Below are 21,098 nucleotides of genomic sequence, written 5' to 3'. Positions count from 1 at the left end.
CCCAGGTGTCAGGTGTAGTGCAGGACAGGCTAGCTGGCTCACACTTACTGGTCACCCAGGTAAACAGCAGGACAGGCTAGCTGGCTCACACTTACTGGTCACCCAGGTGTAGTGCAGGACAGGCTAGCTGGCGCACACTTACTGGTCACCCAGGTGTAGTGTAGGACACGCTAGCTGGCTCACACTTACTGGTCACCCAGGTGTAGTGCAGGACAGGCTAGCTGTCGCACACTTACTGGTCACCCAGGTGTAGTGCAGGACAGGCTAGCTGGCGCACACTTACTGGTCACCCAGGTGTAGTGCAGGACAGGCTAGCTGGCGCGCACTTACTGGTCACCCAGGTGTAGTGCAGGACACGCTAGCTGGCGCGCACTTACTGGTCACCCAGGTGTAGTGTAGACAGGCTAGCTGGCGCACACTTACTGGTCGCCCAGGTGTAGTACAGGACACGCTAGCTGGCGCACACTTACTGGTCACCCAGGTGTAGTGCAGGACAGGCTAGCTGGCGCACACTTAGTGGTCACCTAGGTGTAGTGCAGGACAGGCTAGCTGGCGCACACTTACTGGTCACCCAGGTGTAGTGCAGGACAGGCTAGCTGGCGCACTCTTACTGGTCACCCAAGTGTAGTGTAGACAGGCTAGCTGGCGCACACTTACTGGTCACCCAGGTGTAGTGTAGGGCAGGCTAGCTGGCGCACACTTACTGGTCACCCAGGTGTAGTGCAGGACAGGCTAGCTGGCGCGCACTTACTGGTCACCCAGGTGTAGTGCAGGACAGGCTAGCTGGCGCGCACTTACTGGTCACCCAGGTGTAGTGCAGGACAGGCTAGCTGGCGCACACTTACTGGTCACCCAGGTGTAGTGCAGGACAGGCTAGCTGGTGCGCACTTACTGGTCACCCAGGTGTAGTGCAGGACAGGCTAGCTGGCGCACACTTACTGGTCACCCAGGTGTAGTGTAGGGCAGGCTAGCTGGCGCGCACTTACTGGTCACCCAGGTGTAGTGCAGGACAGGCTAGCTGGCGCACTCTTACTGGTCACCCAAGTGTAGTGTAGACAGGCTAGCTGGCGCACACTTAGTGGTCACCTAGGTGTAGTGCAGGACAGGCTAGCTGGCGCACACTTACTGGTCACCCAGGTGTAGTGCAGGACAGGCTAGCTGGCGCACACTTACTGGTCACCCAGGTGTAGTGCAGGACAGGCTAGCTGGCGCACACTTACTGGTCACCCAGGTGTAGTGCAGGACAGGCTAGCTGGCGCACACTTACTGGTCACCCAGGTGTAGTGCAGGACAGGCTAGCTGGCGCACACTTACTGGTCACCCAGGTGTAGACAGGCTAGCTGGCGCACACTTACTGGTCACCCAGGTGTAGTGCAGGACAGGCTAGCTGGCGCACACTTACTGGTCACCCAGGTGTAGTCGAGTTTTCCTTTGTTGTCGTCCTCTTCAGAGCCGAGCGCCTGCAAAGCGAGCTGAAGCTTCTTCCTGTGCAGGGGGTGTTTAATACCCAGCTCCTGCAGGTACACACACACACACACACACACACACACACACACACATTAATACCCAGCTCCTGCAGGTACACACACACACACACACACACACATTAATATCCAGCCCCTACAGGTACACACCACACACACACACACACACACACACACACACATTAATACCCAGCTCCTGCAGGTACACACACACACACACATTAATACCCAGCTCCTGCAGGTACACACACACACACACACACACACACACACACACACACACACACATTAATACCCAGCTCCTGCAGGTACACACACACACACACACATGAATACCCAGCTCCTGCAGGTACACACACACAAACACACACGAATACCCAGCTCCTGCAGGTACACACACACACACACACACACATTAATACCCAGCTCCTGCAGGTACATACACACACACACACACACATTAATACCCAGCTCCTGCAGGTACACACACACACACACACACACACACACACACATTAATACCCAGCTCCTGCACACACACACACACACACACACACATTAATACCCAGCTCCTGCAGGTACACACACACACACACACACACACACACACATTAATACCCAGCTCCTGCAGGTACATACACACACACACACACATTAATACCCAGCTCCTGCAGGTACACACACACACACATTAATACCCAGCTCCTGCAGGTACACACACACACATGAATACCCAGCTCCTGCAGGTACACACACACACACACACATTAATACCCAGCTCCTGCAGGTACACGCACACACACACACACACACGCACACACACATTAAAGGAGCGCGTGCAGCGCAGACGCCGGGCTGGGAGCCTTACCCTCTCCAGGTCCTGCTGCGAGGCCTGCAGGAGCGTCTGGCCGGACGCGATCCACTGCTTGGCCAGGCCCACGTGCACGCCCAGGCCCTGCTCCTGCAGCCAGCCGCACACCTGCTCCCTCGTCCACCTGGCGAAGGGCGTGTCCAGCTCGCTGCGCACAGGAAGCTGCGGTTACCTCAGGAGCAGCCCCCCCCGCTGCCAGGGAGGCCAAACACGTCTCAAACGTGCGGAGTCACTCGTCTCTTATCCCTCACGATCCACGAGGAGCGATGCCTCCAAAATTGGTCGTAAACATTTTCTAGCTAGCATTTTCTAGCTAGCATTTTCTAGCTAGCATTTTCTAGCTAGCATTTTCTAGCTAGCATTTTCGAGCTAACATTTTGCAATAGAATTGTGTAGTCTTGCCCTTCCCCGTTAGCTAAAGGGGTTTATTTTTGAACTCTTTTTACTTTTGAAGACCACTAAAGTTACTTCCTCTAATCGGGCCCCCCAGACAGGAAGCTGCTCGCCAGACCGGGGGGAACGGCTCTCCTCTCTTACCTGTTTCCGCGTTGCAGGTCACGTGACCAGCCGAGCCGGGGGCCGGCGGTGGCTCGGACTCCGCCCCTCTTGAACTCGGTCTCCGACATGTCTTCGTCGGGGTTGAACGTGGTAGACTGGCTTCTCTTCAGCCTAGCGATTAAAAACAAGACCAGGTCAAAACCTAGTATATGGCTGGACCTCTCCGGCCGACCAATGGCGTGACTTCATCACTCAAGTCACTCAGTCAGTCACAGACATTCGCATTTGTAGGGCTGGCCCCGCTGCTGCGGTCCAGCCAAAAACAGAAACAGTGTCAAATGGCCACCTTTCAGGATGTAGTACACAGCATTTATACATTAGCAGGATTTGCAACACAAAACAAAGGTATTTGCCATTGATGGTCCATATATATATATAGTATCCCTTAAAATATTCTGGGTATTTGGGAAAACTTATAACAATGAGGTACAGGTAATCTTTTCTCACAAAAAGATTTGATATTAATTATCAGGCTCTCTCATTAATAGCGGCTTGCAGGGGTGGCAAACACCGGTTCTGGAGGGCCGCAGGGTCCACAGATTTTGGCGTTTCCTTTCAGACAACGGCTAAATTAGGCTAATTTAGCCAAACACAGTCATGGTGTAGACAGAAGAGCAGGACATGCAATTTTTTATTCATTTTTTTTTTGCCATTTTTCCTCCCATTTTCTCCCCAATTTAGTCGTTATACCAATGTGTATCATGGTCCTGGTCGATGCACTATCCTTCTGTTGGTCTGGGGAGGGTGTAGACTACCACATGGCTCCTCCGATACATGTGGAGTCGCCAGCTGCTTCTTTTCGCCTGACGGCAAGGAGTTTCACTGGGAGAGCGTAACGCGTGCGGAGGTTCACGCTATCTCCCCCAGATCCCCTCCCTGCTGAACAGGCCAACCAGTAGGAGTCGCTAATGCAACGACCAAGACTCATACCCTCACCGGCTTCCCACCCTCGAACACTGCCAACTGTGTTCGTAGGAACGTCTGACCAAGCTGGAGGTACCGCTGCCGGGGATTGAACCCGGGTCTCCGCGGTGAGGACATGACATTTTTAATAACAATTTTTTTAATTTAATTTTATTATTGCATTTTTTTTTACTGCAGAAAAAAGCGAGCTTAACGATCAAAGCAACTGCAAGGTGAAAAGGCCTTGCGGGTTTCACTGAATCGAACGCTGGGAGGAAACGGGGGAGGACACACCACAAACGCAAACCGCCAAACGCTCACTCACTTCCCGAAGAACTTCTTGATTCCTCTGGACTTCTTCTTCCCCTCCGGGGAGGAGGGCAGGGTGTGGGTGCTGTCGCTGTCCGCCGAGCGCTGGGGGAGCCCGGCCAAATCCAGGTGGTCCGTTCCCTCCCTCTCGGTCTCCGCTGCACAGACACCAGAGCCGTCAGTCCCACGCAAAACCCCCCCCCCCACAATGCAACAGGAACTGCGAGTGCGTGGGCCGTCGCGACCCGCCGGCGGTCGGAGGGCGGGTGACCGTGATTGGCTGCAAGGAGCCGGTAAGACCCTCTGACCGTCTGGATTCAGCCACGCTCGGCGCTGGTTGCCGTTGGTAACGCGTGCGGAATTCCGCTAAACCCGCTCGTGCCGCGGTGGCCGTGGAAACGCACACCGTACAAAACTTGCGATAAAAACGCAAAAGAAATTTCTTTTAGGAAAATATTTGCTATGTTCTCTGTATTCTGAGCGAATTAGACAATGGGCACTCTAGAGTTTCCTTGCGGACACATGCAACCCCTGATCCTAACACTGTGAGTGTGTGTGACTGTAACCCCTGATCCTAACACTGTGTGTGTGACTGTAACCCCAGATCCTAACACTGACAGTGTCTGACTGTAACCCCTGATCCTAACACTGTCAGCGTGTGTGACTGTAACCCCTGATCCTAACACTGTGAGTGTGTGTGACTGTAACCCCTGATCCTAACACTGAGTGTGTGACTGTAACCCCTGATCCTAACACTGTCAGCGTGTGTGACTGTAACCCCTGATCCTAACACTGTGAGTGTGTGTGACTGTAACCCCTGATCCTAACACTGTGAGTGTGTGTGACTGTAACCCCTGATCCTAACACTGTCAGTGAGTGTGACTGTAACCCCTGATCCTAACACTGTCAGTGTGTGTGACTGTAACCCCTGATCCTAACACTGTCAGTGTGTGTGACTGTAACCCCTGATCCTAACACTGTCAGTCATGTCTCAATCATTTTCTCTAAAGGGCAGTTTCAAAAGCAGTTAGGCTTGTGGAATGCATTTGATATGATTTTTTTTGTGACAGCTTCTAGCTTGGAGGTATCTCCCCATTGCTTTCAATAAAATAGATCAACAAAAATGGCAGGATTGGGTAAATGTTCCTTTAAATTTGGGTCTGCACAGTGTACTGACTGTTGAACTGTAAACTTATTTGTTGAAGGGGTGACCCAGCCGGGTGTGTTTGGCTGGGGGACAACCCAGCACTGAGCAAATGAGCAATGAAGGGGAAGAGTTAAGCATGAATTGATCCACAATGCAATCAGGGATGTGCCCTATCACTGATTAATCAGGAACTGATCCACAATGCAATCAGGGATGTGCCCCATCACTGACTGATCATGAACTGATCCACAATGCAATCAGGGATGTGCCCTATCACTGATTAATTATGAATTAATCCACAACGCAATGAGGGATGTGACTTATCACTGACTAATCATGAATTGATCCACAACGCAATCAGGGATGTGCCCTATCACTGATTAATTATGAATTGATCCACAACGCAATCAGGGATGTGACTTATCACTGAATAATCATGAATTGAACCATAACGCAATCAGGGATGTGCCCCATCACTGAATAATCAGGAACTGATCCACAATGCAATCAGGGATGTGCCCTATCACTGATTAATTATGAATTGATCCACAACGCAATCAGGGATGTGACTTATCACTGATTAATCATGAATTGATCCACAATGCAATCAGGGAGGTGCCCTATCACTGATTAATCATTAATTGATCCACAATGCAATCAGGGATGTGACTTATCACTGATTAATCATGAAATGATCCACAACGCAATCCGGGATGTGCCCTATCACTGATTAATCATGAATTGATCCACAATGCAATCAGGGATGTGCCCTATCACTGATTAATCATGAATTGATCCACAATGCAATCAGGGAGGTGCCCTATCACTGATTAATCATTAATTGATCCACAATGCAATCAGGGATGTGACTTATCACTGATTAATCATGAAATGATCCACAACGCAATCCGGGATGTGCCCTATCACTGATTAATCATGAATTGATCCACAATGCAATCAGGGATGCGACTTATCACTGATTAATCATGAATTGATCCACAACACAATCAGGGATGCGACCTAAGGGATAGGGTAAAGGGTGCAGGGGAGCGTGCTTTAAAATGGAAGGCAGAGCACACAACGGCAGGCAGACATGCTCGCACCCACTCCCAATCTACTCCAGCTAGCTCCAACTGACGACAAAACAGGAGGGAGATTTTTTCATCGGGCAGTTCCACGGTCACCTGTGCAGGTGCACAGGTGTGACTGTTAAACTTTGGGGACTTCCCCGCGCCGGGTAACAGTGGAGGAGGGGGGGGGGGGGCACACGGTTTCCACGCTGGGCAAGCTGCGAATGACCAGTGATGCTGAGTCAAGGTCTGCGCAGGCAGCTGCGCATGACTAATGATGCTGAGTCATGGCCTGCGCAGGCAGCTGCGCATGACCAGTGATGCCGAGTCATGGTCTGCGCTGGCTGGCTGGTTTATCACAAGCAACCGCCACCAAAAAGACAGGGTTTACCTGAAGGGGTCCTGACAAAGGAGAAAGGAGACTCATTACAGAGCAGCTGAGCAGGGCACCCAAAACACTGCAGGTTCTACAATACAGCCACTTCCTCTTCCTGTTTCCCCAACTGCATTAAGCATCAGCTCTCCATGCTGCAAACTCTACTTCCATTGGTTTTGTATTTTAACACTGCGAGCATTTAGCAGACGCTCTGGTGCAGACTGGATTAGCCTATGGATGTAAGCAGTCCATTCTCATACAGGGCCCATTTACGCACCTTAGAGCAGCGCCTTAACAGAATGAGCCACCGAGCAGCCCCAATACCTCAGAGGTGGAACTAAAGGGATAGCACATATTTCACCACATGGGGGGGCGGGGGGGGGGGGCTGTAAAAACAATCATAGAAGAAGCATCCAAAATGTGTTCTATAGCACAAAACCAAACCCAAAAACCAAAGGGCCCAATTGCACTGTGAATGAGTCTCCTTTCTCTAACCGTACAGCAGGTTCCCTTTTTCATTTCCAAGGGGGAGGGGGGAGGTTAAAAGCGCAATCCGCATGGGATGGGGGTAGATGCATTAGCTACAGACCGATGAAGAAGTATTTGCCCCCTTCCTGATTTCCACTAATACTGCATATGTCACACTGAATGGTTTCACATCTTTAGACAAAACCCAATATTCAACAAAGGGAAAGGAAGTAAACACAAAACAAGGGTTTAAAATTTCATTTATTTAATGAAAAGTTAAACACCCATATCACCCATGTGAAAAAGTAATTGCACCTTCAAAAAGTTACTTAATCAACCAATTAACTACATTTAAGCGATAATCAGATGCAGCATATTGAACACAGACAGGCTTGATTGCGGCCAGCCCTGTTGAATCTAAACCTCACTCATATTGAACCTTACCATCAGAGTGAAGTAGCCACCACAAAGTTTCTACAAGCACACTTTGCCACGATCAAACAAAATTCCAGAAGGCATGAGAAAAAGAGTTACTGAAATATATCAGTCTGGAAAGGGTTACAAAGACATTTCAAAACCTTTGGGACTCCAACGAACCACAGTGAGAACCATTATCTCCAAATGGAGAACACTTGGAACAGTCTGTCCGTGAGCTGAAGCTAAAGTAAGACAGGGTTATGCGGGAAAAAAAAAGATCCAAAGCACAAAAGAAGTCCACATCTAAATGGCTGATATATAAAAAAATTTAAGTTTTGGAATGGCCTAGTCAAAGTCCTGAGTAGAGATGCTGTGGCAGGACCTGAAGCGAGCAGCTCATGCTTGGAAACCATTCTTTAACCAGTTATTAAGTTTAAGAGGGAAATTTTTCACACGGGTGAAATGGGTGTGACTTTTTTCATTGAATAAACGAAATGATTTTAAAAATGGGTTTTGCGTTTACTCAAGTTCCCTTTGTCTATTATTACATTTTGTCTAAAGACCATGAAACCATTCGTTAAGACGCAATAATAGAGGAAATCTGGAAGGGGGCAAGTACTTTTCAGGGCGCTGCAAGTTATTGCCATTTTTCTGGAGTGGCCATCCTGCAGGCGCCCCCGGCTGGTGGGGGGGGCGGGGGGCATACTGTACCTAGCATGGGCGCACTCGCACTCCGGCCGCGGTCTTCACACGTGGCGCGCACACAGCGGGTATGGGAGGGACAGGGCAGAGTGCAAAGGTTAAAGGTCAAAGGTTACCATGTAAACAGGGGCACAGACATGGCACGGGCTGTAAAATCAGGACGAGAGCACCGACAACACAGCGGAGCTCCATCAGTCACAAAGCACGTCATTAACCATCCACAGGACACTGCGACCAGTCACAGAGCACATTACTAACCACCCACAGGAAACAGCTACCAATCACAGAGCACATTACTAACCACCCATAGGAAACAGCTACCAGTCACAGAGCATGTTACTAACCACCCACAGGAAACAGCTACCAGTCACAGAGCACATTATTAACCACCCACAGGAAACAGCTACCAATCACAGAGCACATTACTAACCACCCACAGGAAACAGCTACCAATCACAGAGAACGTCACTAACCACCCACAGGACACTGCTAACTGTCAGCGTTATTCAATGAGCCACATACTGTAGATCCATCGGGATTTTGTTTGAATTCAAATACTTTTCTACACTTTACTGATCTTGCCTGGTGTATTGGAACCAATGAAATACTCTCAAAAAGTGCAAACCCCGCCTTCTGGTCATACTGGCAGGCTCAGAAAAGTATTTGAATCCAAAACAAACACGTATTTGACCCAGGTCTGGTTTTGAGCTATGTCCAATGACTGTAAAAGTCGCGCATTAGTTGTTAGCTAGCTAATTATTAGCACCTTTGCATTATTACTAGTCAACTAATATTCGATAGGTCTGGCAGCTAGCCAGCTAATGTGTCAGGACAGGGCTTTAGAGAGTAGAGACTAGACCGGGGTGCTGATGCTGCACTTGGCTTTTTTTCTGTCACTGCCATTGAGTCAGAGAGGACCGAGCCGGTGAAACAAGGGAGAACGAAGGCTTTTGAGAAGAATGCAGACAGAATGCAGACAGACATCCAGGCACCTAAGGCCTCCCGCACATAACTAAAGTCTGGCGTAGCCTACTCTCACCTTTAACACTAATCGGTCATAAATCACGGGTAGGGACACTGTGAATAACCGGTTTCGCTATTGTAACTGTACTTAAAAAAACGTCCCGGTTTCCAACTTGCGATAATTACAGAAGCTGCGGTATTTCTAGCCATTCGGCATTCCGTTCCGCGTCGGCCCCGGCAACGCTCCCCCCCGCGACTGGGCGAGAGAGGCGAGCCGCTTCCGCGTGCGGTGCGCCCGGCCGGCTAGCGGCTCGGTAGCGCGCAGCGCGGGTTAGCGTACAGAAATGAGACAGAAAACGGCAGCGTCTAAAAAAAGGGGGGTTGTCGAAGAAGACGAAGAGCCTCTCCGGGTTGGAAAACACGCTGACAAAAAGTGGCAGAAGAGTCGCGTCCATCTTAGAGGTCACCATCCGTCCCTGCGGGCCCTCACGAGGTAAAGAGATCAAACTAGCTAACGTTCGCTAAGCTTAAGCATGGCTCGGTGCTGCTTAACTCGCCCTGGGGTACTTCACTTTTCCTTTCAGCTGATTTGGCTGGGATATTGCATTGCTAAAGTGCACCTATTTTTCCCCCACCGTATGCAGCTGTAAGTTTTCAGTATAAAGTAGGCTTACACGTTCTATTTTCATGACCAAAAGAATGGTGTGCAAAAATACGAAGCAAAGTTTGTTATAAAATGATCAAGATTTTTTCTTCCTCCATAGTGTTGCATAATAAATTACCCTGTAGGAATTGTACAACCGTGACACTAATACCTCAGAATATTTTATACATTTTAAGATTCTGCAAAAAAGATATTAGACCAAAGACAAGACCAGAGAGGGAACAAATCTTGGAGTTGAAATGTCACTGGAGATTTTACAGTTCAAGACTAAGAAATCACTAAAAATATTGTCTAGTGTACGGGTCAACCCAAGACCCTTTCCTTACACCACTTCAGGTTTCTCTCACTCTCCCTCTCTCAAGGCTAATGCCCCCAATACAAAAATTATTATATATTTTATTTGAGTTTGTGCCCCCTCAAAAGATTTGGGTGCATGACGCGCCTAGGTGGGAGGGAGGGCATAAAGGGTAGGATACAAACACACACACAACACACAACACACAACACACAACACACAACACACAACACACAACACACAACACACAACACACAACACACAACACTCACACTCACACTCACACTCACACTCACACTCACACTCACACTCACACTCACACTCACACTCACACCCTGCGGGGCGCATCTCACCCAGGTTGGGGGCGCTGGCGGTCCTCTTGCCCCCGCGGATCTTGAAGAAGCCACGGCCGAAGGAGGAGCGGGCCTTCCTGGTGCCGAAGCTGTCGTCTCCGGAGCCGGAGCCGGTGGCGGCGGCTGGGGGGGACCTGGGGGGGAGTGTGCTGATCTTACTGAGCTCCTCACACGCCTTGTTCTGGGGTGGAAGAAAGCGTGAGTTAACACAAAGACCCGGAGACAGCACAGAAAAGCTGAACGAGGAGGTGCAGAACTGAAACAAGCGAACCGGACCGGAGAGAAAAATGTGAAATGAGACGGAGGACGGAGTGTAGCACAGTGGGTAAGGAACTGGGCTTGTAACCGAAAGGTCGCAGGTTCGATTCCCGGGTAGGACACTTCCGTTGTACCCTTGAGCAAGGTACTCAACAGGAATTGCTTCAGTATATATCCAGCTGTATAAATGGATACAATGTAAAGTGCTATGTAAAAGTCGATCTGGATAAGAGCGTCTGCTAAATGCCTGTAATGTAATGTAATGTAATTAAAAATGGCTGCAATAAGGTAAGTGCTGTCAGGCTAAAAGACCATGCTAGCCGAGTTTTTTGGTTAGAATTTCTGAAAGCGTTGGGATGGGATTGGTGTACTGCAGGTTTGCGCCAGAGTTCATTGCTTAAAAAAACTGATTTAATTCTACGTGACGTAAAACACACCCTATAAATAAATGACCTGATCGTTTCGTTTAAATCGCAGAATCCATCGAGCCCTTAACTGGGTGTTAAAATTTAAATACGGCATGTTGCTGTGCCTAGATTTGCCTGCGGGGGGCGCTGATGGGACAGCTCCAAACTGCAAGTCGGTCTGAGGCTCAGACTCATCCAGCTGGATTTATCCACAAGACGCTTCAGAAATCTCTTCTATAGGCCAGCAACACAGGATGGAAATGAAGCCTGACAGAATTTAACTGAGGGGAATGAAAGGGAGCCATTTAACCAATCAGAAACGGGCAGTTTGAAAGACAATGGATGCACTGCAATAACTGGTTAACCCATGTCGTTCAGCAAAATCCAAAAAAATGATATACTGAGATCCACTGACCCTCAGACGCTAAATATCTCTAGGGCCACTGGTAATTGGCTGTATTGTTTAATGTTCTCTACTGCTATTGGCTGTCAGAGCGCTACAGCCCCCCGATGTGCGTATATATGACACGCCCCAATCCTCTCTGCCTCTGGTTTAGGGCGGGCGCGCATCACACGATTTCCTCACGGGTTACGACGTCGGGAGATCGGACGCCCTCTCCCACTCAACGAGGTTCAGACTGCGACAACCGGTCGGGTGATAGCGTAGACCAAGGTTCGAATTACGGGGGGGGATTGGGGGGGTCTGACCCCCCTAATTAAGACTTGGATCCCCCCCCCCCCCCCAAAAAGAGGTAAAAACAATAGGTCACAACAGTGGCGTCGCTAGACACCAACCCTAGTGACGCCACTGATGGGAAACATATTGTAATATTTGCGATTACAGGTAAGAAGGACATATAAATGTTTTGACCCCCCCCGACCTGTTGTTTTTACCTCTTTTGGGGGGGGGTCCAAGTCTTAATTGGGGGGGGGGTCAGACCACCCCAATCCCCCCCGTAATTCGAACCCTGGCGTAGACCACACGAGCTCCCGACCGGGTCAGGTGACGTTTCGGTCGACAAGGCACAGTGGTGCAAAGCGTCACACGCGGAGCCACCTCCTGATTGGCCGACGGGAATTAAAACCCAATCGGCTCGCGTGACCTCTCGCACCTGACGAATTCAAGCCGACTGCGCCCAAAAACTATCGGGAGCCCGTAATAATGTCGGATTGGCTCGGAATGGTACCTTTCACCTTGCGAGCTGTGACGCTACTACCTAACGTTTTTCTTATGATCTGGTCTCGATAAGAAAAGAACTATCAGGAGCCCGCAACTCATATTATGTACTCCCGCCCTTAGACATATAGGATTTCCACCAACTCCTGCCCTGTAAAAAATCTTTTCATTTTCTTTCTAATTTAAAAATTTTTTTTTTTATTATTTTATTTTTAATTTACGTCATTTCTGCCATTATCATTCATTTTATTTCTATTTTCTATTTTCAGCTTATCTTAATACCTGTGGTACCGATTTCTATTGTTTTTTTCTCTTGTAAAGCACTTTGAGCTGCATTTTATGATATGAAAGGTGCTATATAAATAAAGTTCATTGTTATTATTATTTTAGTCACTCCCAGGCGCTTTTCCCTCAAAGCAGCTGAGCAGAGTTGTGTTGCTACACTCCGAATGAAAGCCGCATACAGCCAGAGATGCACTTACACACACACACACACACTCTCTCTCACACACACACACACACACACACAAGCAGGGTCGCAGGCTACTACTGTGCGTTGTACGCATGCAAAAATAAAAACAAGGAGGCACACACACTGCTGAAGAGGCAACAGGACTGTATTGAGTAAACTTCCAAGTGTGCTTCTTAATCCAGCAGGAATGCATCGTCATCTCACGCACGCACATACACATTCAACAAGCACGGTGCTAACTGCTAACCTTTATTAGCAGGAAGAGGTTTTCGGCCATCTTAAGAAGAAAAGGACAGCCCCAGAGAGGAAAATGGAGAGAGAAGGTGGGAGTGTCAGAGAAGGCAAAGGCTCGCCAAGGCCAGGAGGATAGCAGGGAGGAGAGAGGAAGGAAAAGGCTCACCTCTGCAGCCGTCTGGTGAACCGCCACCACCGTCTACACCCGCAAAAGACCACAGTATGAGAACCTTTACAACCGCACAAGACCACACCATGAGAACCTCTACAACCGCAAAAGATCAGACTATGAGAACTTCTACAAGCGCAAAAAACCACAGTATGAGAACTTCAGAATTCAGGATTCACTGATTCAGGTGACAAAGAATTTACTATCCAAAGTTTTGGCAGGTTGTGTCAATTTCTCTAATGAGAGTAATAAGACTCGGACAGACGGAAGGAATGCTGAGCTGACAGGCACTGATCATTCTACCATTCGAGCACGCTTCTCTAAATTTCACACCAAATTCCAGGTTTGGCCAGCAGGGACCCCAAAGCAAGAGCAGGTCAGCAAGGTCAGGCGGCATTGAGGAGTTCTCACAGTTATGACGTCCCACGGCAGCAGATACTCGGGGATGAAAGACAGATCTGTGTTTCGGATCTCGCAGGTCCCCATTACGAGATCACAGATAAGTAACTGCACCATAAAATGAAAGCCACCAAACCGAAGATGATTTAATAAATGTTTGGCGCACGCCGACTGCAAAATTGAGTGCAGAATGCCTAAAAAAAAACAAGAAGGCACCTACAGGAATATGAATGGGTGGCTGGCGCTAAACTATTAGACTGGTGCTCTGAAATAGTTACTTGTGTATCTGTGGAGCTCTCGTCGATACAGGATGCAAGAACACACGAAACACAGAAATAACCAAAAAGTGGAAAGAGCATCCCTCCAGAAGGAGCCAGAGTGACCCGCAAGGAGCAGCGACCCGCCCGGGGGAGCAGCGACCTGCCCGGGGGTCCCCCGTGTGCCGCGCATGACCTTACCTTCTCGCCCTTGCCAGCGATCAGGTCGTCCAGGCTCCCTGTCTTGGTGAGGTCCGTGTCCCTGGAACGACAAATTCGGGAGCGGTCACGGCTCTCCCCTACGGACGGCAGCCGAGGGAGGGCGAGGGAAGCTTCCGGAAAAAAGCTCCCGGAAGCGACGCCGACGGGTCGCGTACTCACCGCCACCCGCTGCCCGGCGACTCCTGGAGCGCGGGCGCGTCCCGGCTGCCCGCGTCGCTGCCGGACAAAAAGAAAAGAGTTGGGCGCTACCAGGATTCTGCTACCCACCTGCTGGCATATACAGGCGGCAGGGTAGTATAATGGCTAAGGAGTTGGTCTTGTAACCTAAAGGTCGCAGGTTCGATTCATGGGTAGGACACTGCCGTTGTACCCTTGAGCAAGGTACTTAACCTGCATTGCTCCAGTACATATCCAGCTGTATAAATGGATGCAGTGTAAACCCGATGTGAAAAGTTGTGTAAGTTGCTCTGGATAAGAGCGTCTGCTAAATGCCTGTAATAATAATATAAGTGCAGACCCTTATCGGGGTTGTGACCCGACAGTCAGCTGAGCAATAACCCCAGCATCTTGGGGCAGGCCGAGGTTTTGTCTGGCGGTTTTCCCCTGCCCCCACCATTTTATTTACGTCCTGAAACCTCGTCCTAGACCAGATCAAAAAAAGACCTCACACCTTGGGTGTCAGCCTGTCTGCTGACTTATCTTGGCCAACCAAACTTGCACGAAACCTGAAGTTAGCAATTTGTGCTACCTCAAGCTTCAGAATGATAGCCTGCAAAGCTACTTATCACCGATACAAAAAAAGCGAGCATTGAATTACGCACACTCCATCGACAAGGAAAACCGGGAATGCTGTCAAAGGCAGGGAAGGGCCAAGGGTTAAGTCAACAGTGTCTGATATAGAGAGGGGCCAGAGGAAAAAAAGAAAAGATAGATAAACAAACAAACAAACAAACAAACGCTGACATCGGGAGTCCTCGATTCACATGAAATAAAAAAATCTCTGTGTTGTCCAACTTTGGAACATCAAAAAAAGGTTACTCCGCACGGTAAAAAAAAAAAAAAAGAAGGCTAGTAGCGCCGCGGTAAGGTACCGCGGTCTGTATGACAGAGAGGCGATGGCGGCCTCACCTGACAGTTGCTCCCGGCTCTGGCTCTCCCACCGCGGTCGGGTCAAAGTTCGGCACGGCGGCGGAGCCTTGGGCCAAAGCCATGAGCTGCAGGTCAGAATATAACAGAAATCACAGGGAATACTGCGTCAAACTGTTAAGTGTTGTATCAAAATGAATTGCTTTTATGGATTAGTTGATTATACTGGTCACTATGGACCCAAGCCTTGAGTTGGCAAGAGGAGGATGGGTACCATGAATTCAGACTAGATTTTTTTCCTGTATACTATTTTGGGTATTTTTCCTTGCCACGGACACCTCGGGCTTGCTTTGTGGGGCTTTAGTCTGGGGTTAGGGTTAGGTTAAGTGTAACTGATATTCTCGGTAAGATGCTGTGTAAATACACGTTTTAATTTGATGTGCTCTTGGAGGGTGAGCAACCCATTTCGGGATTGTACCTCATCGGCGACCTGCCCCGTTGCCCCCTCCAGGCCGGCTAGAGGGGCCGTCTCCAAACCCGCGGTGCCGGAATCGGCCGTCCGCGCCGACGCCGAATCCTCGCTGTGGCTCTCCTCGCTGTCCCGGTCTTTCGGTTGTCCTGGACCAGGAACACAAATAAATTTACATTTAAATTTAAAAGTGAGCCGAAAGCCACAAGCAACCCTTCAGACCTTTCAAGAGCCACAAGCAACTATCCAGACCTTTCGAGAGCCACAAGCAAGCATCCAGACCTTTCGAGAGCCACAAGCAACCATCCAGACCTTTCAAGGGCCACAAGCAACCATCCAGACCTTTCAAGGGCCACAAGCAACCATCCAGACCTTTCAAGGGCCACAAGCAACCATCCAGACCTTTCAAGAGCCACAAGCAACCATCCAGACCTTTCAAGAGCCACAAGCAACCCTCCAGACCTTTCGAGAGCCACAAGCAACCCTCCAGACCTATCAAGGGCCACAAGCAACCCTCCAGACCTTTCAAGAGCCACAAGCAACCATCCAGACCTTTCAAGAGCCACAAGCAACCATCCAGACCTTTCGAGAGCCACAAGCAACCCTCCAGACCTATCAAGGGCCACAAGCAACCCTCCAGACCTTTCGAGAGCCACAAGCAACCCTCCAGACCTATCAAGGGCCACAAGCAACCCTCCAGACCTTTCAAGAGCCACAAGCAACCATCCAGACCTTTCAAGAGCCACCAGCAACCATGCAGACCTTTCAAAACTGACTCTGCTCCAGCTTCCTTTTATTGGACCAGCTTTCCACAAGCCTGCACCCTCCTCAAACAGGCACTGCCGTTATCCGCTGCACCTTTTGTACTTTGGCGCTTTTTACGCGGCCACTGCTGCACTGGAGGAGTGCACTTCAAGATACAGCCTCCACGGGCTGCAGTACCTCGACTGAGCACAGGGGGAGATAGAGCGAAAGCCCCACCTTTCTTGCCTTGCACCGACATCACCATGTCCTGAACCTTGCGGTAGCGTCCCAGCGCGGCCCGCAGCTCCTCGATCTTGTGATCCTGCAGGTGTGAGAAAAAAAACAAGCAGCGTGTCACGTGGGCGCGAACACCGTAAAAAAAAAAAAAAACCCTCAACCCGTGAAAAAGCGCAGACCCGTTTCAACATCCGTGCCAAACGGCCATCTTAATTCAGGAGCCCAATAATTTAATCTGCCAAAATCGCAAGCTACAAACACAGGCTGCTCTTGCGTCTACGGCTAAAACCCTTCACCGGAGCCCAATATGGGGATGGACCAGAACTGGTGCGTGCCGCCTCAGTTAAATACGTTTCACACTGCAAATACCTTTAATGGAAATATATGCATATCAAAAAAATATATCTGAACGTAGCTTTAATTTGTGTATGTTTCTCCAAATCGTACACAAATTGTGGAAGGTTGCGCTGTCTGGAGCCTGATATCTTGGTGATGCGCTCACCTTCTCCTCGTTCGCCGCCATTAAGGACTCCACCGCCTTCTTCATCCGCAGCACTTCCAGATCTGAAAGCAGGGGAGCGAGGTTCAGTGGAGCGCCAGGTGACCGCACGCACGCACGCCTTCCCCAAAATGGGCTGGTGTTTCATCTCACAGAATTGCACCTGGCGTAGTTTAAGGGCATCAGCTGGGTCAAACCCGCACATTTTAAAGGCCTCAGCTGGGTCAAACCCGCACATTTTAAAGGCCTCAGCTGGGTCAAACCCGCACATTTTAAAGGCCTCAGCTGGGTCAAACCCGCACATTTTAAAGGCCTCAGCTGGGTCAAACCCGCACATTTTAAAGGCCTCAGCTGGGTCAAACCCGCACATTTTAAAGGCCTCAGCTGGGTCAAACCCGCACATTTTAAAGGCCTCAGTTGGGTCAAATCCACACATTTTATGGCCCAAGTTGGGTTGGACCTGTCCATTTTACGAGAGGTTGCAGTAGAAAGGGGAGGGGCCTCAGCAGGCAGGTGTAGTGGTGGCAGTGGAAAGGGGAGGGGCCTCAGAGGCGGGTGTAGTGGTGGCAGTGGAAAAGGGAGTGGCCTCAGCAGGAGCAGAGTGTGGCACATGGAGCTCATGCCCAGTGAGAGCGCTGAGGGTCAGGGTTCTGCCAGCTGGACGTCATCACTACGTTGGCATGACAGCGTTGCCACGGCAACATTGCCAAAACATCACAAAAGTATCCCAAGTATCATTTTACCTTCATTTACTGATCTGAGCACCACTTCAGTCACACAAGCAAAAACCTTTTAAGACCTTTGTCAACTTTTAAGTCAAGCCAGATACAACATCCTATCAGGCATCGGTTTCCTGTCCTGGAACGATAAGCCTGAGCGACATCGCACTGCATCGTGGGACCTGCCACGCCCACACTCAGTGTAGTACTGTTCTTTAATGACAGGAGGACAAGGAATTGTATCCCAGTGTCCATCATCACTTCAGATACAGATGAAAGATTCAGTTTTTGGTACTCTCTCCCCCTCTCCTCCAATCACTCTCTCTCTTCTCCTCCAATCTCTCTCCCCCTCTCCTCAAACCACTCTCTCCCTCTCTCCTCCAATCACACTCGCTCCCTCTCCTCCAATCACTCATCATATAAGAACCTTCTGGAACTGGGATCACACTGGTGTTTAGAAGATGCCCTTTAGCAGAGAGAGTTTCACAGCTTTAAAATCTGAACGTTTTCTCTAATGAAGGACGTTTCTCTGCACGGAAGCGATGGGCCAGCTCTCCTGCCTCACTCTGAGTAGGGATGGCCTTTGCCGTGATGCAACGACTCGAAGCTTCAGAAATATGCAAAGATAAAGACGTCTTCAGGATAAAAGGAATGAACCACCCTTACGTTTCTTCAAGAGTCCTCTTGACCTTCTCTGCGGGACCGGCAAACACATCATAAAACAGACAAATTTAAGACGCTGGAAAAACACATACGCTTAAGATGCCGTGGAAAGAGATGTGTGATAAAGCGTTGCCTGGGGTCTGGTTGTCCATTTGCAGTAATATGACAGCTGGTTGAGTGTCTTTGGTAGTAGGGTCATATAGTTTTGCACAATGCAACAGTGCATGAAACATTAATCAGGTTGTTCATTGAGCATCAAAATCCTCAGAATTTAGCACATTATTTTGGACGTGGCTACAAAAGTCAGAATGGAATTTTTTACAGCCACCAGACTACATAGAGCAAAGTCCCCAGGACCAGAGTGAGGCACCAGGAAACCCAAAATGGGAGGGGCTATCACACACACACACCAATGTGGACCAATTGGTTTTGGTGCAAGACATTGAGTTGTTCCGATTGGTCCAAATGCACCAGCGATGGACAGCTCACTGTAGCTCCATCTAGGAGAGCCTTTGCTGGACCCAAATCCTACCCAACACCCTGAGACCTCACTGGCCTTTGCTGGATCCAACTCCTACCCAACACCCTGAGACCTCACTGGCCTTTGCCGGACCCAACTCTGACCCAACACACCCTGAGACCTCACTGGCCTTTGCTGGACCCAACTCTGACCCAACACAGCCTGAGACCTCACTGGCTTTTGCTGGACCCAACTCCTACCCAACACCCTGAGACCTCACTGGCCTTTGCTGGACCCAACTCTGACCCAACACACCCCGAGACCTCACCGGACACACTTCCGCAGTGCTGTTGGCTAAATGCTTGAGCGTGATCATTCCCGCCAGCCAAAAACCTCAAAGGCTACAGAGGGCTGTCCTGCTCGCCTGCTTGAAACGTGTCAATTTAAAAATTCCCACATTTCCATAATCTGGGATTACGACGATTAGTGATAATCCCACCCTTGACCACGGCCCTTTCACATAAAGCAAATGTAGGTCCCGTGTGGCCCGACAGACCCCGATCCTCAGACATTACATTACATTACATTACATTAGAGGCATTTAGCAGACGCTCTTATCCAGAGAGACTTACACAACTTTTTACATAGCATTTTACATTGTATCCATTTATACAGCTGGATATATACTGAAGCAATGCAGGTAAAGTACCTTGCTCAAGGGTACAACGGCAGTGTCCTTACCCGGGAATCGAACCGGCGACCTTTCGGTTACAAGCCCAGTTCCTTACCCACTGTGCTACACTCCGTCCAGACCTTCCAGCTCTCCCACGGAGGGCAGGTTAATCCACACCTCTGCCTCGCTCCCTCACAAACCATTTCCGCACAATGCGCTCGTAGCTTTTCAGAAAATAACTGAATTTGTTAGAACCATGAAGAAGGGAACAGATAAGTCTGATGTCCACTTCAGATTGCGCTGTATAGGAATGGCTGTAATGAGTCCTAAAGCGAAACTAATTAGAAAAAGATATGAAGGTATGTTCAATTATACATATATATATATAACTTATCATTGTCAGTACAGCATGCTTGCAAGAATTCATTTTTACAAGTGGAATATTGTTAAAACTAAAGTGCCGTGCCCAAATAAATTAAGGGAGTGCCATATTTTTAACATCAGAACAAAGCCAAATCTATTTCTGATAAAGCTTTTAAGAGCACAGCCTTTACAGCGCTGCTGAGAGAAACCAGCCTTATACAGAATTTTTTTGGTTTGAAAGTTTTTAGTGTCCAAATCGTAAAGCAATGCTCAATATGACCTCAGACTGAGAACCATATGATGTCACTGTCCAAAACAGGAAACGATCCTTATCTTATTTCTCAGTTGTTTTCACGGATTAAAGTTCCACTGCTACATCGTCAGCTTACTCCAAACGAGTGGCCAAAAACAACACTGGTGTGTCCGGAACTTTTGAAAAAATAAATGAACCTTTTCATTTTGCTATTTGACAGCAAGCCCGTATGAAGGCTATGCAGCTTTGCAGCAGATTACAAAGAAAGACTTAAAAAAAAAAAAAAAAAAAAAAAATACAAATGACTCAACATGGCATTAAAAGTGCAAATTCCACGGTTTCATGTTTTGACTGAGCCAAATCATTGAGAACACTATTAAGTACAGCGCTATGTTTAGCTGATGCGGGCACTTGAACACAGGCTGAGCATTAAAAGCAGCTCGTGAAAAGGAAATAATAATCGATCCCACAGACTTTCACCGCTCCATTCGGGCTATTCCTCCACCCCGCTCCACTGCAGGTGTGCTCACTGGACGGCACGCGGGCGTCACGGCTACCGCGGTTGTTATGGCTACCGCGGGTGTCACGGCTACCGTGGGTGCACGGGTGGCCACGTTTATGCCGAGGCACGTTCAGGCTGCGCCAGGTGGTTTCTCAACTCGCCAGACACACAGTTCCCCATTTGTGGGGAACAGAGCATTTCCGGAGGTGAAGTTAAGGGATGGTAAGGAGGCGGCCCGTGACCGCTCCCTGCTCC

The 21,098-nt window shown here is 49.2% G+C and overlaps 1 protein-coding gene and 1 long non-coding RNA gene across 13 annotated transcripts in view; both read right to left on the bottom strand.

Moving 5' to 3' along the window:
- The window catches only part of LOC135245665 (liprin-beta-1-like), a 59,944-nt gene that overhangs the window by 7,348 nt on the left and 31,498 nt on the right, over positions 1-21,098 (bottom strand). For 4 of the 11 annotated variants that reach the window (XM_064318865.1, XM_064318870.1, XM_064318872.1 and 1 more), the window contains 13 exons: positions 17,214-17,275; positions 16,712-16,796; positions 15,740-15,879; positions 15,304-15,389; positions 14,335-14,391; positions 14,155-14,215; positions 13,295-13,327; positions 10,581-10,761; positions 8,315-8,347; positions 4,142-4,283; positions 2,893-3,024; positions 2,353-2,503; positions 1,403-1,514 (listed from right to left, as the gene is read on the bottom strand). In XM_064318865.1, coding sequence (XP_064174935.1) covers positions 1,403-1,514; positions 2,353-2,503; positions 2,893-3,024; positions 4,142-4,283; positions 8,315-8,347; positions 10,581-10,761; positions 13,295-13,327; positions 14,155-14,215; positions 14,335-14,391; positions 15,304-15,389; positions 15,740-15,879; positions 16,712-16,796; positions 17,214-17,275 — 1,275 coding nt within the window. The remainder of the gene's footprint in view (positions 1-1,402; positions 1,515-2,352; positions 2,504-2,892; positions 3,025-4,141; positions 4,284-8,314; positions 8,348-10,580; positions 10,762-13,294; positions 13,328-14,154; positions 14,216-14,334; positions 14,392-15,303; positions 15,390-15,739; positions 15,880-16,711; positions 16,797-17,213; positions 17,276-21,098) is intronic. The other 7 variants (XM_064318867.1, XM_064318875.1, XM_064318876.1 and 4 more) reach the window with 5 other exon arrangements.
- On the bottom strand, positions 18,867-21,097 carry LOC135245668 (uncharacterized). Of its 2 annotated transcripts, none has more exons than XR_010327328.1 (2): positions 19,328-21,097; positions 18,867-19,281 (listed from the first exon to the last, which is right to left on the bottom strand). It is a non-coding gene; the product is annotated as an uncharacterized LOC135245668 (long non-coding RNA). The 2 variants fall into 2 exon arrangements; XR_010327329.1 differs by having other exon boundaries at positions 19,376-21,097.

The sequence above is a fragment of the Anguilla rostrata genome, chromosome 19, assembly GCF_018555375.3.
Source record: "Anguilla rostrata isolate EN2019 chromosome 19, ASM1855537v3, whole genome shotgun sequence".
In the NCBI taxonomy this organism is placed as follows: domain Eukaryota; kingdom Metazoa; phylum Chordata; class Actinopteri; order Anguilliformes; family Anguillidae; genus Anguilla; species Anguilla rostrata.
Note: the sequence above shows the minus strand (reverse complement) of the source record. Positions and strands in the feature narration are given on the sequence as shown.